General features: G+C 31.3%; 2 protein-coding genes and 1 long non-coding RNA gene across 3 annotated transcripts in view; 2 read left to right on the forward strand and 1 right to left on the reverse strand.

Annotated features, from left to right (window-relative positions):
- CalpC (calpain C) overlaps positions 1-18,558 on the forward strand; it is a 29,991-nt gene extending 11,433 nt beyond the window's left edge. Inside the window, exons 2-16 of the mRNA XM_011641659.3 lie at positions 398-541; positions 2,947-3,016; positions 6,339-6,621; positions 14,679-14,865; positions 14,946-15,020; positions 15,115-15,284; positions 15,516-15,688; positions 15,887-15,981; positions 16,063-16,295; positions 17,029-17,198; positions 17,312-17,370; positions 17,657-17,804; positions 17,888-18,004; positions 18,095-18,153; positions 18,260-18,558. Coding sequence (XP_011639961.1) covers positions 398-541; positions 2,947-3,016; positions 6,339-6,621; positions 14,679-14,865; positions 14,946-15,020; positions 15,115-15,284; positions 15,516-15,688; positions 15,887-15,981; positions 16,063-16,295; positions 17,029-17,198; positions 17,312-17,370; positions 17,657-17,804; positions 17,888-18,004; positions 18,095-18,153; positions 18,260-18,286 — 2,010 coding nt within the window. The 3' untranslated portion in view covers positions 18,287-18,558. The remainder of the gene's footprint in view (positions 1-397; positions 542-2,946; positions 3,017-6,338; positions 6,622-14,678; positions 14,866-14,945; positions 15,021-15,114; positions 15,285-15,515; positions 15,689-15,886; positions 15,982-16,062; positions 16,296-17,028; positions 17,199-17,311; positions 17,371-17,656; positions 17,805-17,887; positions 18,005-18,094; positions 18,154-18,259) is intronic.
- Positions 3,023-5,599, forward strand: LOC148935106 (uncharacterized). Its single transcript, XR_016140568.1, has 2 exons — positions 3,023-3,353; positions 3,844-5,599. It is a non-coding gene; the product is annotated as an uncharacterized LOC148935106 (long non-coding RNA).
- Positions 18,559-18,817: 259 nt separating the features above from the next.
- Positions 18,818-21,108, reverse strand: part of LOC105429014 (dipeptidase 1) — a 100,617-nt gene continuing 98,326 nt past the window's right edge. The window contains exon 8 of the mRNA XM_011641660.2: positions 18,818-21,007. Coding sequence (XP_011639962.2) covers positions 20,876-21,007 — 132 coding nt within the window. The 3' untranslated portion in view covers positions 18,818-20,875. The remainder of the gene's footprint in view (positions 21,008-21,108) is intronic.

A 21,108-nucleotide genomic window follows, 5' to 3' on the forward strand; every position in this document is an offset into this window, starting at 1 on the left:
ATTAATATTAATTAGATCGCGTAATCTTTTAATTTAACTTAACTAGGAAGTTCTTTGTCGAGAGGATACCAAGTTTTTGTCTTCGTATACACTTGTAAATAACTAAAATTGCCTTCATAAAATCTTAATCAATTGTAATTAAGAAATAACTATCGTGCACACGTGTGACCTTTGTTTTGACTAATATAACTAAAGAGAAATTAAAATACAATTAAAATATAATTATAATATTGGTTTTACACAAAATCTAAATATTGAATTATGTTCTTCTATATTATCGAAAATAATGATTTTATTATTAATATTATAATGTAATATTACAATTTTTGGTTAATATTTAAATTAATATATTGATTTATTAAAAATATTATTAGAAACTTTTTTAATTATTTTTCAGGACGTAATGAGCGAGTACGAACGAATCAAGCGTTCGTGCTTGAAAAGAGGTGAGCTCTGGGAAGATCCTGAATTTCCAGCAACACAGGCATCAGTTTTCTATCACCAGACGCCACCATTTCAGTTTCAATGGAAAAGACCGAAAGTAAGTTTATATTTTTTTGTATTAATATGGTTATTTTTTATTGTTTTTGATAATTGTCTTTAGTAAAAAGTATGTCAAACCATATAATTATGCACAATTTAATATAGATTGTATTTCATTTTTAATATAATTGTATATTTATGTCTATTTTACATTAAATATAATACATTAAATATAATACATTAAATATAAATTAAATTCAATATCTAAAGTTTGTTTCTCTTGGTAAAAAATATTAGAATGACATACATTCTTTTCTTGTAATCAAGACATGAACATTAAGAAATATTCCTTTGTTAGTTGATACAATGAAGTCGTTCCTTCAGGAGTAGCTTGAAACTAAATTAGCTTCCTTGGCTCGCTCCAGTTCCTAAAGAACGGAAAGACGTGCAACCTGGAACTTAGGAACCGTAACGAAAACAGTTCGCAACCTTGACACGTAGTTCTGTCGCCTGCGTGTTTATAATCATGAAACAGCATGTCTTTTAGTTAGAGCAAAACTAACGGAACAATTCATTCCACCGAAAGGTCTTGTTCTTCGCAATTATCTTAATAACATATTTTTTATTTTTTATAACTTTTTCTATAAACAAAGATTCATACGTTCGTTAATAAAGGCATTGGATCCTTTATTCTCTGTTCTAATTTTCATATTAAACTGGGACAAATTTTAATTTCAAATTCCTCAAATCTTATTCTCCTTGAGTAGAGAAGATCCTTCGAGATCCATGAAGTAGTCGCACGGTTCTCAGAATATCAAAACAGAAATCAGTTGTTTGGCGAGATCAACGATCTTGGTTACGCAATTTGCACGATGAGACGGGAAACGAGCGGGCGACAGGTGAAGTCGTCGACGCGTAACTGAGGTCTTTTCTGCTTACCGAACAAAATATCGCGTGGCTGTGTCGAATATAATGATTGCAATAAAAGTCACTGACAGTTGTATTCCTATGACAAGGTCAACAATTGCATGGAGAACGCGTGCGTGGCATATGGCGCGCTTTTAACACAATCATCGAAAGATCGTCCTCGCGAATTGTGATTCCAGTCACGATCGTGCTACCGACCGGAAATACACGCCGAAAGAGGAGAGTATTACGCCAGCATGGGATGCAACTGTTGAAGAACAGTTATTTAATATGGCCCCGATTATTGCGATACGGTGCTTCGCGTTAGTATTGTATCTAGTATTTCTCGATTTGGTACAAGGTAACATGATCAAGGTGTGTACGTGATTATTTTAACGAATAATTATTTCTTTTGATTCTATAATTACATGTTACATTCCAGCAGAAACCAATAGAATGTAAATGCTTAATTTTTATGAGACATATGAAAATTTTAGTAGCAAAATTATATTAGATAGCAATTTGATATTTTATTACTTGTGGCAAATTTTCAGATCAAGGATTAGATATCTAAGAATTATTTTTCAAATATATATTTTGAATATTTTGCTTTTTACTTTGCTCTTGTTTAGTTAAATGGATATTTTACTAAATATTTTATTTATCTTACGCATATATTTGATCCTTATAAATAATGTTAAATTTATAATACTCACAACATTTTATAAATTTTATTTTATAATTTTCTACATATTTAATTATTATTCTTAAAAGATAGAGTTATCTTAGTTTACTAGATGACGAAATAAATACAATTCCATTTTATATAATAAATGAATAATAAATGATTAAAGGTAACGTAATAATTGCAACTTCAGTATTTTAAATAAGAAACAATTGCGACAATGGAAATATAAATTTTAAATAGTGACATATTTATTACTAGTCAGTACATAATCAGTTAATTAACCATAATTAAGATGTAATAAATGAGCAATTTGTTAGCTTCCGTTTCAAAGAATTTTATAGGCTATGTTTATCTCTTAGACTATAGTACAACTTGTGAATATATTACGAGAATATATACATTAATAAAAAAATATGCATGGAGAGTCACTATTCTTTGTAATTGACATATGTTGAATCATATTTGCAATCATATTTTTATATTGTGCTACTTTATAATCAGATAAATATGTACCGGGTTTTCATACAATGATAAATAATATGTTACGTTCCAATAAGTTTAGTAATATATAATAACGTCTTTATTATAAAATCAATATTAAAATTAATAATATCAATATTAAAATCTGGACTGTTTATTTCTTAACTAGAATAATTTTTATGTTTATGTGTATGTATGTATTTATATAACTTTTATTATTTTCATTATTTAATAAAAATTCGACTGATATTTCTGTATTTCTAATTTCTCGTTTTAATTTATTTAGGTAATACGAAAAAAATATATTTTTATACGTAATCAATTATATTGTAATAATTATTAATGTTAGCTAAGCAGAAAGAAATTAAAAGTAAGTCTTTTTATTTCAGGAATTGTGCAATCGGCCCATTTTTGTCAGCGATGCGCCAGCTCAGTTCGACGTTATTCCCGGGAAGATGGGTGAGTACTAAATATTATCCATTAAAAAAATAATTATATGTAAGTAAACTTATACCGAGAATTTAAGAGAAAACGCAAAAGAATACTAAGCATAAGAATATATTATAGAAGCGTCATTGAAGTAAAATTTCCATAAATAAACGACATACAAAAGGTATCCGCATACGATAGAACTGGTCGTTCCGCTTTTGCTTTTCCTCTTTATCTTGGCAGTACGGAATTCCTTCGATAGGCATAATGATACGTTGTGCTCTTACACGTGTTTGAAAACCTTGAGCTTCTACCTAACTCTTTTTCTTCTTGTACGACGAAAGGTTACGTGAGTTCACTACCACGGGTCAGTAATCGAATATTAAACCTTCATAGCCGTTTGTTAAATCTTGACAGAATATCACTTAATAATTGTTCATGTAAAAACTAATAATATGTTAAGTAAATATCCAAGAGAAACATTATTAAAGAAGCTTATAACTTTTGTTTAATTTATTTATTAATAAAACGATTTAATGTCTTGTTCTTTTAAAGATATATAAATTATTTTCTATCTTGAAATACATATAATACATGCCTAGTTAAATAAATATTTAGAATTATTTTGAAATGCCAAAAGAAATGCTAAAAGAAATATGAAAACAAATTAGGAACGGCAAAATAAATTTTCCTGTGACTAATATGTATTGAAAAAAGACATTTCCTTTTCGTTATTATTAATTTTTCTAATTCTTGTAATCAGAAAAAAAAGAGTAACATTGAATTTTAATTGCACGATAAAAATATTAATATTCCTATGTTTTACATCAGTTATAATAATTGCAATTCTTCTGTAGGTGACATCAATTAAGCAATTAAGCTAGTTATTACATTACTGTCGACGCTACTTCTGGGACGAGAAGATGTTACATTATATAATTAAATAATTTAATATAGATAATATTGTAATAAACGACTTAGGGTGACATTAACAGTATAATTGTAATCAAAACTTACGTTCGCGTAATCATCTTCTGACAGATGTAACAGTTGATAAATGCATTCAGAACTCTGTATACATTAATTAAATTAGAAAGTTATGCTAAGTACTTGAACGCGCAATTTGCTCGAGCTCGAGAACGTATTCTACTAATTACTAAGTCATGAAGATAGTAACACTTGTTAAATGTTACGTATCATATCAAACGTTGAAATTATTTTTTGCAATTATAAATGTTACGATAAGAGCGATGAATAAAATAGTAAGTAATCTTACCTATGATATCGGTGACTTAGCACTATCAGATAAATTATCAATAAATTATCGAAGCTTGAAATTCTCGATTTCTATTGAACAGGAAATCAAGTCGGAGAGAGGAAACCAAACCAGTTTTCTACTTGTTAGTACAGACTAGATAGATAATAACCGTGACACTTTTTTTATCATGCGCCATAATTACTATAATCAAGTTTTACATTCTTCAACAAAAAATTCTATTTTTAATTTCTTTTTTGATAATAAAAGCCTCAATTATAAGCCTGAACAGCTATTATGTACTTTATCATCGTAGCTCACTCTTTTTATTCTAAACTATAATATTAAATTATAATTAAATAATTATAATATTTAATTACAAATTGTAATAAAAATATATATAAAATATAATATATCATGCAGTTTATTTATTTTATTTATTTAATTATTAATTATTATATATTCTACTTTATTAATACAAATTTTAGTTTTTTTATCAGTTTACGTTTCAAATGCAAGCAAAATATATCCGTTGTTCATTTTAATATGTTGCAATAACAATCTTGCTTTCTTCGAGTTTGCCCTGGCATCAGATTCATGACTGCAATCGTCCCAGGAAATTAGAAATGGAATACAATTTTACCTCGGACGCGAGCTAATGCACCGTGGAGCATTCTGCGACGTAATCTCTTCCGCGGCTCAGATATAATTCACAAGTGTTGCACTGCGCCGCCGGAAGTCGAGCGCCCTCGAGTAAGCCATGCGGGCGCATTCCTGAAGATATAACTGCGTTCGCTGTAGCGCGCGGAACGTGTCCCGTTAACGTGTACGCAACAGCACGCACAGCCGAGCAAAATGACGACATGTAATTTGTACCGACCTACATAACGACACCCGCAAAATTCGGCGCTCTACCTTTGCGATCTGGTATATCGTCTATCTTCAGATAGGTTGCGATAAATCATAAAGTAGAAACATTCGAAATGTATCTCAAGTGAAAATAGTTCTTGAAATCTAAAGAGAAAGAGGAGAGAGAGAGAGAGAGAAAGAGAGAGAGAGAGAGAGAGAGAGAGAGAGAGAGAGAGAGAGAGAGAGAGAGAGAGAGAGAGAGAGAGAGAGAGAGAGAGAGAATGAGAGGGAGAATTATTAAAAAATATATAATAAAATTATCATTTTATTTAATAATCACTTTAAAGAACTAATTTAAATAACAAAAAGGAATAGAATAAATAATAAATTAGTTAAATTAATGACATATTAGAAAATAATAGACAATAAACTTATCAAAGTTTATTTATAGTATTTTAGATTATTATTTAGAAGTTTATAATAATAAACAAATAAATTGTTATTGTCTATATACGTTTTAATATTTTCCTACAAATTGATCAAAATGCATAAAAGTCATTATCGAAAGTGGATAGTGTAAATTCGCGTTCAGGTACTTTGTTCTTATTTCCCTCCGTTTCTTTACGTTAAATGACAAAAAAACCGGTAAAAGCAAATGCTCGATCAGCGATTAGACCTTCGAAAACGAAAGTGAAGTAAGTGAATGCAACAAGATAGAGCGCCATGGATCCTAGATAATTTTCTTACGACTTTAAGACATGTTCGACAGACATTATCAAGTCGTTTTGTCTTTTATAATTAAGCGTTAAAAGAAGATTTTATTTCTATTAATCTTATAATTTATTAATGTTTTAAAGAATGTAAAATATTATGATAAGCAAATTAATTTTATGTTTATTAAGAATTAAGAACTATAATATCGGCAAGCATTTTAGAGTGAAATTAAAAAGCTTATATAGTAATAATGTATATACATACATTAAGCATTTCCTAAACTTTAAGAATTTTTTAAATCACGGTATTTAATTCACAGATTTTTGTATGAGTTATTTCTTTTTTGTAAAATATTAAACCTCCGTTGAAATTATTGAATAAAACTGAAATATAAAGAATAATTGCAAAAAAATTACTGAAAGTGGAATAATTTTTTGCTAAAAATTGATTAAGACGATATGTCTTTTAGTTATATGAAGTATATCGTTTAGATTTTGCAGACAAGATATTAATAAAATACTCTCGTATTTTCAGGTGATAAATGGCTAGTGTCTTGTCTGGGAGTGCTTCATCTTAGCAAGGGTCTATTCTATAGGGTGGTACCAGCCGATCAGGGTTTCGGCAGCGGTGGAGAACCACCGGGCTCGCCGACCGCAGAATATGCCGGGGTGTTCAGGTTTCGGTTGTGGTGGTGTGGCGCGTGGGTGGAAGTTCTCGTCGACGACAGATTACCAGCGGTTCACGGAAGACTGGCCTTCGTGCAAAGTCGCCATAGCGATCAGTTCTGGCCGGCACTGCTGGAGAAAGCGTACGCCAAGTAAGTTTTCTTCGATCGTTTTTTATGTTAAAACGTCACGGGCAAATAAAGCCGTGGGTAGATAAATCCAGAAGGATCTACAAAAAGTATAGCGCTTTGTTGATCTAGATAAAACAGATAACTGAGAAGAATTAGTTATTGATGGGTTGCCAAGTGACTTGCCCTCAATTTAAAATTTTTTTCTAGGTTAATACAGAAATCGTTCTAGGTTAATACAAAAATCTTAATATTAATACTCAATTGTATATTAAAAGAAAAATTTATTCGAATTGTTCTTATCGATAAAATCTTTTCTATCATAAAAGAAATAGTAAGTTTTTTACATAAACTATATAACTCCAAAATACAAAGTGATGAATTATAATATATTTGTAATATAACTTTTTAAATAAATTGACTTGATGACAAGAGAATATAAATTCTTATTGATACATGAGGGATTTCCTAATTATCTGATTTAATCAACAAGCAGTCTTATATGTAATCTTTAATTTTTGCATAAGATCGTAGCAATGGAAAGATGATATACGCGTTGTGTTCATAATAACGAAGGTAGTTTTCGAGCCAGTTTAAGAACGGCGAAGTATCATGGGCGGTGTAGGCGTTCACCAGGTGGCTGTTCAAGGTGAACTCGCGCGCGAAGATCGACCCCACTGCGTTCGATCGATGAACCTCGATCACCATCGCATGCGATGGTATGCGAAAAATTGTGAGTGTGAATGGATCGACGAATTAGCTCTGAAATCCTGTTCTGAATTTGGTTCAAATTTTAAATATACATACGTTACATAAAACCATACATGAAAATGAATTGACAATGAATAATACTTTCTTAAAATAGATGACTTTATATTGAAATCATCATATTTGTAAAATATTATTAATTATTACTAATCATCTAAAACTAAATTAAAGAAATATTTTGCATGAAGCATAGCTTAAAAAAATTAAACATAATTTAAAATGTTTTGTGTAATTTTGTTGTTAAATTTTTAAATAATTATTGAGAAATGGCATTTCACATTTACAAACTGCATAATGCATTATGGTACGAACATATGGCTTTGTTCGTCATATATTTTGATAAGCGGAGCGAAGAGGGATGATGCCGAGACCATTGGGTAAGGGAGAGAAATTTCATTCCGCGACTTCATTTCGCGATCCGTTGAGATCCGTGGCGTAAGTAATCGAGGCGTGCGATCTCTTGCCACGAGATGGAAGATGAGTTTACGTGGACGGACGAACGACGATGACCGGTTCTGTCGGAGGTCCTTGCTCCTCTTCTTAATCTTCCTCTGATGACCGTGCCTACCTACCTCCACTCTACCATCTCCTTTCCCTCGTTATTCTCGTCTTGCACGTCTTCTCTCTTTCTCTTTTCTTTCTCGATTTCTTGCACCATCGCGAGTGTAAACCCCTCTTGGGCGTTGCTCTCGAAATTGCTTGTAAGATGATGGCATCGAAACGAAAGATGACTTCGTCTTTCGTCAAACAAAAGGAAACCGAGAAAGTAAACGAGAAATATTTATTTAGCAATTTTTATGCAAAGTTAAGTTACATTAAATGTGAATGCATTTTTTCATAAAATTTATATATTATCTTCAGATAATTCAGAAAGAAGATTATCCATTTTGACGAAATAAATAGTATTTTGCTATCGTACAAACGAACTATTTTAAAAGTTTTATGTAAAATATTTTATAATAATAGTATTTTTGTGTTATTAAATTTATGCATATATAACATATATTATTTTTTATAAGTACTATTACATTTTTTATTCAATAATGTCTATGTAATTAAACATTTTTGACATTTTTGACATTTTATATATATTTTATTAGATATTTTATTAAACATTAACAGTTTATTAAACTTTAAAGCTTGTAGTATATATATATATATATTTATCATAATAAAATATTTATTACAATATTCATTAAGAATCACAAAAAAACAATGTTGTTGAATCTAAATTATTCCACTGATTGAAGAATTTAAATAATGTTTTAACCATTCTTTTTACATTTTACATTTAATAGATTTACAAACTATATAAAAGTTTAATTATAATGCTGTTAAATATTAAATAGTTGTTAAGAAGTTCTGAATAAAATTAACTGATTGTAAGAATTTACACAATTTAACTATATCTATATAAATAACGATAAGTTATATAAATATGTAAGCATTCGTTACGCTCGAGGAAGATTATGTATATGGATGCTTAAAATAAAAAAAGACTTGGTTTTTAATCTTATGAATACGTTAACAATACGTCATTTGTTTGAATAACATTAATTCGCATAAATCTTAGCGTCAACAAAACACTATGCTGGCGAATAGTGATACGTTTTTCTCAATAACTGTGAACACACTTTGCCATAATTTCATCATCAAACGCACCACTTTTACATCACAATACTGCATATACGTGCGTAACGAGAGATCGCCGTGGCTGCGCTTGGTTCTCTTGGAGAAAGCAGAACAGGATGATGACGGGTTTCAAGTGGGAAAAATTGCGTTATCTTTTTAAGAGGTGTGCGTGCAGTAACACACCTTAGCTCTATAAACTTTTTTATTTACTATAATTTTTATAGCTATTGTACATGCACGACGAATTATTATATGTAAAATCTAAAGCAGATGTAGACTTTTTTTTACATAAAAGTTTGTAATAAATAATTTCAATACTTTTTAATTTTACAAAATGATAATAAGAATTCCATAAATTCCTGTATCACGTTGTTAATATATCCGCGATGTTACGGTTTATATCTAATTTTTTAATTACACGTGATGTAAATCGAAGGATTGATATTTATTTCATTTTTATGTATTATGTTGGATCAGTTATGAAACATCAACTGCACACATCGAGGTCGTGGCTCATTAATAATTGATCGCACGTTGCAGATCTTCGGTGGCTTCCGCTCGTCGATGTTGAAATATACAGCGCCGTTAATTGATGCTGCAACTTCGATTTAAAGCGCAATTTGGAACTGCTAAAACGATTTTACTTGCGGAAATATAATTTTCTGTTGCAAATGCCGATTGCAATTACGATAATAATTATGCGATGATAAAATATTATAAGTGACCCTGCACATATCGCAACGCTTATGCGCGTTGCGAGTTATGCACGTGTAATAAGTTTAGCGTGATAATGTTTATGATTTTGTGTGCGTCAGGAAATACCGCATCACGCATATGCCTAGGTAGTTTTCACGGTAAAAAATTGTACAACGTAATTTCAGTTATTATGATATAATAATCGTGCGATGCATCGCGCAAACGACTATTTGAATAATTCAGTCATAACGTAATCCCTACTTTGTGTCTCATAATTATGTGTTAAATCATTAGAGAAGGTTGTATTAATAGCCAAAAGCAACAAAATTTTGATATATTTATTAGCTATATTGATTTTTACATAACTATTCGAGCAATTGTTATGAAATTGTTGAGTAACGGTCACATATTGAGCGCGATTATGTTGGACGGTAGATCGTTAGCATGAAATAAATATGGCTCCATTAATATTACAGCACTGAGTTGTTCAATTTTATTAACATACCATCGACACACTTTCGCATCAACGCCATATATTTCCCGATGGAATCGTGGCGATACATCGACGAAGGATTAATAGTGCAATAGTATCACGTTGTGTACGTGAGCCGGTAAATATCAACGATGACACACATCTACACCGGTATCGGCGGAAGAATCGCGAAGAATGAACGGGAGAGAAAGAGAAAGAAAGAAGCTCGTTCGCCGACCTTTCCTCTTTCACCGCGACCCTGCTATAAATCTGACCGATCCGGAACGTCAGCTTTATTAAACCAGTAGCGGCATCGAGAATCGGTTAGAAAGCTTGTGCGCTCCTTGGCGTGCCAATATGCGCAAGAAGAGTATGCGCAACATGCCTCTGTCGATTTCCATTAGAAAACATCGTTTGACTCTCCTCGGATCTCGCTCAGCCGAACAGATCTTCGTATCTGTATCCGTTCATATGTATTTTATTCGTTTTGTAGAAAGTTGTCGTGTTAGAAAATATCATAAATTACGCAAACACGTCCGTAAAATGGGAAGTAATTGTTTGTACGGTAAAGAAAGTATTTATTTTCATAAACTTTATATTTTGTGAAATAGTCATGAAACATATGTACTGTTTTTTATGTTTTATTCCTTACATATCATTTGTAATATTAAAATTAAATTTTAAACAAACTGCTAGTTATTAAATCGATTAATTTGTAAAAATTTATAAAAATTATAAAAAATGTATATATTTATAATTATGTTAACAAAGTGTATAAGTACGCAATATTATTACAGCTTTATTAGATAGAATATCATGTGTATATAATTGTGAAGATAATCCTGTTTAATATACAGAGATTTAAATTTCTCTTACGTAAAAATGGGTACATTAAATGTTATTAAATTTTATTCGAAATTAACTTCTTACGCAAATTCTGAATTTATCTTGCCAATCTGGTTTTCTTCCTTGTAATATTACATTTCTGAGAAATACATTTATATAAAAAGATATATACATATATATATATATATATATTTTCTCCAGTATTAACACGCTTGCAAACACGATATATGTAACAGCTGATTTCTATGGCGGTTTCCAACAGATGTTTCCACCAATTTAATTCGGCTTGGAGATACTCGATCCGAAAAGAAAGGCTCAGGCAACGCCGAGATATTTCGTTCGGTTTCGATCATATGTGCTGAACGTGCGTGACTCGCGTGCACACAGCACGCACACGCTTGCTGCGAGAGTGTGCCGAGTGCGGGCCCGATACTTTCACTCGGCAAGTAGTCGGTATCGTCGGCTGCCAGCAATGGATCGGAGGTCAGTGCACTGGTGACCACAGTCCACGCTCGTATCCGAGCACGCGAAACGGCCGCGAAAGCATGCTGATAATCCTTGAAGGTGGATGCTCGCTATGTACGGACAGCTATAAGTCGATCCATTCGGCTCTTGGTATCATCGAGATCTCGCTGTTCGTGAGATCATGCGAGTCATCCTGCACGCTAGATTCGCTAAGCGATCGAGTTATTTGTCGATCAACGCTTTCTATACGAGAAAGATATGCCGAGCTTATGTAAGAGAAAATAGAGCGAAATCTGACAGACCAAATCGCGTGCGCGCGTATGAAAAGTTGTTGATCGGGAAACGAGATAAAAACGAATAACCACGAGTAAAAAGTGTTGCTGATGTCGCAAGATGTGAAACAGCTTACTTATTACCGATTTCAGCAGGCCGGAAATAACAACGTAATCATAATTGATTGACGAATATTTCGCTATTATTCTTAATAAATATGATACATTGGACCATACTCTTTTTTATTTATGCACGTGTATTGAATAGTTTATATAAAATTTCGCTTGCATTATTTGTTACATTCAAATATCTATATGATTATTACTCTGTCGAATATTATCTTTCAATCTGTTTCGTATAATTAATATATGGTATAATAATAAATAAATGTCATGATTTAAATTTTTCATGGAGCATCACTTTCATATTATATAATTCCTATATAAAATTTTTTATTTGATTGAAAATGCTCATAAAACGCATTAAAATGAGATCAAAAGTAAAAAGTATAAACTCTATGTTATTAAATATACATGATAAGTAGAGTTTAACAAATTATTGTTTAAACTCTCCGCTTTACAATTTTATGAACGAAAGGAAAGTAATTTTATGATTATACATCATCATCTAGTCATGCAATCTCAAGGATGCTACTGCGAATAGGATATAACGAGTACGTAGTAATAGCGGAAGGCGATTGACAATGATGACGTAGATGATTGGTAATAGAGCGAGGCAACGTGACAATGACGTTGCATATACGCGTGCGACTGCATCGCTCCGTTAGACAAACGCGGAACGGAAGTGCATCAACAGGCAAACGTACTTCTAACCGTTGGGTTCCAAAGTGACAAAGGAGTTGCCACCGGTTGCACCTTCGATCGAAAGTGCAGTGACCTCTTTATTTGTGAACTCTTATAATAGTTCATCATGTTATCGATTTCTACAAATAAAATTTCTAGACAAAATTCTAGAGAAAAAAATTTATTATTAATATATTTCAATCTTATGGTGTTTATATATCTTTATTATAGCATTTATGTACCATCTCTTTATTTCTTTCAATTACTCATTTCGATGAAAAATTAAATTTTTTAAAATGTAATTTTAATTATTTACGTAATAATCGTTCTTTCTGAATCATCAATACACGATTAATCACGTGGATAATAAACTTTATATATTAGTTTTACCGGAAAAGATGGGATGGATGGGGGAGTAGAGAGAAGCGCAAATTGACTGCAACGCTGATCCATTTGCACGCTCGGAATCTTTTTCCCTGGGTGTTACGTATGTTTTCCTTGAGAAAATACCCAAGTAACACCCGCGATCGTGCGTGTGAATGGTTACGGTTTCCAGATTGACTCGACCACGCGCAAACCGCACGCGCGATAACAAAGAAAAGACGCTTGAAACGAAGCGAGCTGTGCAAGCCCCGTTATCTCCGGAATGTTAATTCCCGCAGGAACGGCGCAAGGGAGATAATAATCGTTTTACACATATATAAATATAAATACACTCCCTTGATCTTACTCCGAGTTCCGACAGGTTTGCCGAGGATCTTCGTGACCTTCTTCTTACTTTTCTCTACTATCATCCTTTCCTTTATTTTTACGCGTTGTATAGGTCAGGATTGGTCTCGCGTAAAATGTCAATTATATTTTCCGTCGGATTCAATATCGAAGTTATTATCGCAAGATTATTGCGATACCAGCAATCAACCAGCATGAAACGTTAATGAAATTATGTTTCCTCTTTAGGTTCTGCATGGAAGACTCTGAGTGTTTTTACGCTTTGATTTTAATACATTTGTGCATCGATGTTTACCTTTAAAAAAATTTTTTTACGAAACATTTTTATTTACTAAAAAAAAGAATAAAAATTTATTATTAATTAGAAATTGTAAAAATGTCGTTAAATTTATAGTTAAACATGCAAAATCATAAGCAATATATTAATAATTTTGTTTCTTGAAATAAACATTAAAAATATTTATTTAAAAAATTTTTATAAAAATTTATATCTGGAAATTTAGATTTATATTTATATATTTGGAGATATATATAATATATATATATATATATATATATATATATATATATATATAAGCTATTACATTTTTCGGATATAGATAACATTAATTATACTAGCTTGTTAAAAATGCTCCTAATAATGACAAAGAAAATACATTAAGAATATTTTTATAGATTCAATTAATCATCTTAAATATTTCTGATTAGAAGCAATTACAATATTACGTATTTAGATATTGATCCTCCGTAGAATGATTCGATGAAAGCAGTGCTTGTGTAGTTCATAATGATAACGTAATGTAGCGTCAGTGTTAAAAGGTCATAAGAGGAAAAAATCTGACCCATTCGCTTTCCCTCATCCGGCCAAGTATCCAAAGATTAAGAAAGTCCATATCGCATTTTCTCTATGGTACTAATGCAATAGTGTGAGAAAATACCAATCGATCTTTACCGTCACGATAAATTCATGCTTGACAAACGATGGCAATTTTATTATGATTAATGCACATCATTTATTATCTGAAATTGACAATTATTTTTTCTACAAGTTTATTTGTATTCTCCATCATTTATTACTCTTAGGTCATTATATACATCTTAGGTCGTCTAAGTAATATATATGAGGATGAAGAATTAAGTATGATTGAATCATTTGACAAAATTTTATCTCTCATAGAATTATTAAATATTATACTGTATTATTCGAACTAATATATTTAATTATATATAAAACTCTTTCAAAAATATTTAATTATTTAAAAGAATGTCTTTAAAATGTTTATTACTTTTTAAATTAATAATTATATTGTTAAATTTTTACCGATTATTAGAAAATTTGCAACTGTTAAGAAAAATTATATTACTCATATACAAAGTAATCGCAATATTATTTTCAGACTTCATGGTTCTTATGAGGCACTTAAATATGGTACATTATTGGATGGCTTGTCTGATCTCACGGGTGGTATTACTGAAAGCATCGCGATTCGTCAAGATCCCACAGCTTGTGGACGAGCGTTGTCAAAACTTTTGGATATGACGTCTCTTATTACTTGTACAGTGAATAATAATCAACAGCAACAGGTACAAGGCATTTCGAAAATCAAGAATTAAAATTTTTTTGAATATTATTTCGCTAATACACATGTTTTGTGTGATCTTAGATACGTGCCAGCACAGAAAAGCTCGCTAATGGTATACAAATGGGAATCAATTACAGATTGTACGCGATTGAGAGGGTCAGTAATAATAAATGTTAATAACATTTTTATATATACGTAAAAAAAAGTATAAAAGGATTTGAGAAAAACAATATTGATTTCGGTGATGTAGGTGGAAACATTTGGAGGGGAAGCAGTGCAATTAGTAAAATTAAGGAATCCTCTTGGACCCGGCGGGGAATATGTCGGTGCGTGGGCGAGGGGTGGGCTGGAGTGGGATGAAGTACCAGTAATGGAAAGAGAACGGCTAGCTGTGAGAAATATGGCTGAAGGAGAATTTTGGTAAGGACATAGGAAGGGATAGCATAATTTATAATGTAACATTGGAATATTAATTAAAGTAAACAATATAAAAATTTATGTTATTTATTAATTAAGAAATATATGTAAGTTGCTAAAACTTGGGATTAGATATCATGGAATAATCTCCGCAATTGATATATGAGTTAAACTTCCATGTAAACTTTGCCAAAGTTCTGAGATGATGTAATTATATATTGTTACGGTTTGCAGGATATCATATTCGGATTTCGTTAAGACGTTCACTCATCTGGAAGTTGTGCATCTAGATGCTGAAACTTCGAGAGATGAACCGTCGTTACACAGTAAGCATACTTGGCAAATGAAATTGTATCAAGGAAGCTGGAGGAGAGGCGTCACTGCGGGAGGATGTCGAAATAATCAAGGTTTGATCATTACGTCACTCATACAGAGTTTTGAATCTTATAATTAACAGTACTGTTGAGATTATAATTATAGCTAATACAGAAAGCAATTTGCAAACACAATTTCAAAGCTAATATATTTTATTATTTAATTGAATTAAGTTATAATAAACTAGCAACGAATAATTAACTAGCGACTATGTTTTTTTCTTTACACAGAAACTTTTCACATAAATCCACAGTTACATTTAATTCTCAGCGAAATGGAGGAAGTGATCGTTTCGTTAAATCAGCATTCCATTATGGAGCCGAAAGTAAGAAACTTTTTCAAAATATTGCAATTTAAATGTATTTCCTGGTCAAATCAGCTTATTAAAAGTTCTCTTTGTTTTAAGGTGATCGGTTTCACAGCATATACATTGCCGAAAAACAGCACCGAATCGATAAACAAACAATTTTTTAAAAAGAACAAATCCTTAGTTAATTCTCAATACACGAATAGTCGGCAGGTGAGCCACAGGTGTCAGCTCGAGCAGGGTGGTTATCTGCTGGTACCTACGACCTTCGAGCCTACTCAAGAAACGAGTTTCACATTACGGGTCTATAGCAGTAAGCCTCTAAAACTCAAGTAAGTATATGCATTTACCGATGTCATTTACGCTCGCACAAGGCGGAACAAAGGATCTTATGGCCGCCTCGGTGCATTTAATGTGCAGCATACATTAACTCATGAGGATATGTTATATGTCTACCTTTAACTACAGTTTTAAAATCTTTCTCGACTATATTTTAAAGGACGCATCAAGTAATTGCCTCCTCCAAGCATACGGTCTTTTGTTAGGAAGATGCAATACGTCGAGAATTTTTTGTCGACGAAATGATTTACTAATATTTAAATATTTTTGATTGATTTATCTTTTCTTTTATTTGCGCGAATATATAATTAGCGCGTAATGTTATTTTATTATCAAAAATTGGTTTAGAATTTAAAATGCGAAAAATTTTACTTTGGATTATTATACTTTATAACACGTTGACTGCCGCGTCACTCGATTTCGGATGACATCGAAAATGTTTGCTTCTCGACTGCAGACTTTCAACTGAAGGAATAGTCATGACCATAGCGTTAGGACTATTATCGCCTTCTGTTATCGAAAGACATCTATCCGCAGAGATGGCGATATCTACAGAGTGAGATTTTATTCTCGGAAATACGCTTTGTGTGACCGCGCGCGTGGCCTGACGAAAATATTTATTCAAACTTGTCTGGCAGTCAATGTGTTGATATTGTTTTAGGTTCCAGAATAAAAAAGTGAGTGAAAAATACAATTTTATTTTCATACATGTACCATTCGTTTCAGATTGTTAGATACCCCACCGTCGTTAATGAAATCGGCAATTGTTAAAGCACCTCCCCTCGAAGGAAAAGGCTTCTCTCAGTACGAAGCCGTGTTTTTACAGCTCGCTGACGAGCACAGAACTGTAAATGCTTTCGAGCTGCAGGAGCTTTTAGAAGCCTGTTTACCAAATGGTACACGCAATGCTCTTTCGTCGTAAAATATACAGAAAATTTTTTTGAAAATAGAATGTATTAAAATGTAGTGCAATATTAATCTAAATAAACATTTTATTTTTAACTTTTAGATTATATCAAAAGCTGTGCCTGCATGGAAGTTTGCCGACAAGTGGTACTCACTATGGACGTATCCTTTCAAAAATTATTTATTTTAGAATTTATTTTTTATTTTTTTTTATTTTTTTAGAATATTTCTTGCAACGTTATAAATATGGAATCTATTCACAAATTTTTATTTGACGATTATTTACTTTGTTATTTATTTATTTTGTTAGAATATAGCTTTATATTTTATTAATTTACTTGATTAACTATTCAAATCGAGTATTTACCTAGAACATTAAATAAATCAGTGGAATTAATTTTTTTATGATAAACAATAGTTTCCTTACATTTCCTGTTTCTATAAACAGAGCTCTGGAAGTGGCCGGCTGAAATTCAATGACTTCAAAGATCTTATGTGTAGTTTAAAGTATTGGCAAGCTGCTTTTAAGAATCACACGAAGGAAAAGACGGGTATACTTAAGGCGGAGAGACTGCGAGATGCCCTGCTGGAAGTTGGTACGTAAAAGGAAAATATAATACATAGTACCGCGAAGTAAACATTTTATTTTGTTATCCTGTAACCAAAGCTTTTATCTCAGGTTTCCAATTAAATACGGATGTACTGTCCATTCTGATTCTTCGATATATGAGAAAAGATGGTACTCTTCGATTCGGCGACTTTGTCTCGGCGATATTACATTTGAGCGATGCATTTGGTACGTTTATTAAGAGATTAATCGCACAATTAGTCTGATTCATTTATAAATTTAAAAATGTTTTATATTAATTGTTGTGCATTTATTTAGGGATATTTGAGAGCAAGGATCCTTTGCAAAATGGAACAATAAAATTAAGTTTGTCAGAGGTATATAAAAGTCTTATTCTAAGAATATTCGTTATTATGATTAATAGTCATGTAACTTATTAGAAATTACTTTGTGCATTATTAAATTGCGATCTTTTTTTTACAGTGGTTGAGATCATCTCTGATGTGTTAAAGTGTTAGTCAGCGTAAACTATGTACCTTGTAAATGTCGTCTGTAAATAACGTTTTTTTCCATTTCAACGTTAAATGTAAGTTTTAGCCATATTAATGATTAATGCCCATCTATTTACACTTTGTAAAAAACCGTCATTATTTTTTACAATAATATCACTGATCATCATGTTCTTATGTAATTACTACATGTTATAATTAAAAAGCTATGTATGATACGTCATATATGTCAGAATACCGCACTAGATAATAAAGTTAAGTTTATTTTGCATAGTTCCTATGTATTTTTTATTAAATCTTAATACATATATACATTTAACTTGCAGTTTTAATAAACTATAAATATTTTTGTAAATAAATATAAATAATGTATAACCTTTTTTTATTTAACTACATTAAGATTAAATCAGTCTAAAATTAAAGTCGAGAATTGAAAATTATTAAATACTGAAAACAATTTTAAACTTAAGTATACATTATTAAATATTCTGGCTACGTGCATGTGTCTTAGAGAGAAAGAAATATAGCAAAATTACAATAGAAACATTTATTTATAGAATTCATTCGAGAGATACAACGGAACTTTTGATATCCTAGAATTTATCACCTGCTCCCAACGAATAGAGTGAGGTATAATTCGCGCAAATTGATTAGCTTTTGTCCAAATTGTCAACGCAATTTTTATATTGTTCTAATTTAGGGTTTCATTTTGGGCGAATTATATAATAAGTGCACACGAGACACAGATAGGTGGACGGCGATAAGTGAAAATTACCAGAAACAAAAGCGATTTTATCCTTGTAATCGATCGTTCCAAGCAATTTCAAACGTTCCGTCTTTAAATGATGCTTTGATCAAGGAAATTGCCGGGTGCATTTTAACAATAGATTGCAGCCCGATATATGTATAATGCGTCGAAAAACACGTACGTCCGTCATAAATTATGTCTTCATCGACACCTGTCACTGCGAGCAACATATTCGAGTTCGTGACTCGCGATTTGATATTTGATAAAATCCATAATTACGAGCATTATTGTGCAAAATTTATGCAAAACTATCATGATTTTTGCTATATAAAATATAAGTAGATTTGTTTTATGTTTTGATATGTGCAAATTTGAGTTTTAATATTTAAAAGATAAATAATTTCTTTATTGACAATTTTTTATTGACAATTTAATTACTTAGAAATATTACAGTTTAAAAATTCTTTGCAAGTTAATGATTTTTATATAATTATAAAAAATAATATTAGTGTATTGAAGCATTTTACATTATGTTATTATGTTCATTAATTATACATATTTAAAATTATTTTTAAAATGATAAAAAACAACGATAAGAAATATTCTAATATTAAATAATAAATTTAATATATTAATTTTAAAGTTAATTTGGGATCAGAATCCAAAATATAGTTTAAAATTAAATATTTGTAAGAATATATTCCTACATAGTCTATATAACAAAATATTTCAAAATAATAATATCATTTAATTTTTTCCATATAAATATATACATAAAAAAATCTTTTAAAATATAACAATGCTATTAAATTGGATAAAATTAAATTTCAAATTTTAAGCTATAATAAATTTAAAAAATATCTACAAATGCAAGGAAAAATTTCAGAATTTTTTTAATTATGAGTGTCATGTATGCTGCTCGTAGAAACATGATATCGACATCTTCCTTCTAACAATCATTTGCTTCGTAGAGCACGTGTTTTCGTCGGTGCAATGAGGGAAAGGAAGACGTTCAAAGGTATACAGCCGGGGTTCACAGTTTCACACACATATTACGATCGTTTCCAAGAGAGGAAGACATCGAAGTTTAGAAACAGTCTCGTGCATCGGCGAAATAACGTTTATCTCCACGCGAATATTGGATGGCGCATCGCTTATCGTTTAGATATTTACATAATCGTAAAGATATTTGCAGCAAGATAGTGGAGATCTTAAAGTAATGACCAGCCCTGTTAATTCACTAGAATTTTATCGAGTAGAAAAGTCTGTCTGTATAATATGCGCGCGCGGATAGTTAACAGCGACGAACAGATCGTTTTTATTAAATGTCGTAATTTACAAATCTGCAATTTTTGTATAAATAGTTCAGCATTGTTTAGAATTGATACTAAAAGAGAATTCTTTCCAAGTAAATTTTCCGCTATCATAAAACTTATACTCGATTTTCTTAAATAGAAGATTATAATTAAACGTGTGACATTTTTATAATTAATTATTGACCTGATATAAACATAATTTCTTAATATTTTATTAATATAATGCGCGAACGTATTTTCTTTTAAATAAAACACAATCGATATTCGTCGCCTTTGTGAGACAGGTATCGAGGTAGGTTTATTTTGAGCCTTCGCAAATGTCGACGTTCAATTGAGCTTTCGCACGAGGTTCGAAGAACTTTCGCGAGCGTACAGATCGCAGTGAACGAGATAATCGAATTTTCGCCTTAAGTCCACGCTCTGACGACATGTCCGGTTGTCTCTTGGCCGTGTCCATCTGCGTGGAACGGTTGTGTTGGCATAAGATTAATTCGCATGTCGTCGGGCAGTGCGTACAGTCGATCGATCAGACTTCCGTAATCCTTTGCACGGAGTTAATATCCAGAGCGCAATTGCCGATCGTGTCCGGCGAGTCTGGAAGATATTCCTCGAACGGCGTAATTCCAGCTGTTCTCAAATCATCCCTCACACGTTCCACCTAAAATGCAAATAATATTGTTATTTTTAATATTAATGCCACAGAGATGTTAATATTGCAATACATTATAAAATTATTGTGTTATTTATAAACTTAGAAAA

The sequence above is a fragment of the Pogonomyrmex barbatus genome, unplaced genomic scaffold, assembly GCF_055798465.1.
Source record: "Pogonomyrmex barbatus isolate J1 unplaced genomic scaffold, ASM5579846v1 scaffold6, whole genome shotgun sequence".
Taxonomy (NCBI): domain Eukaryota; kingdom Metazoa; phylum Arthropoda; class Insecta; order Hymenoptera; family Formicidae; genus Pogonomyrmex; species Pogonomyrmex barbatus.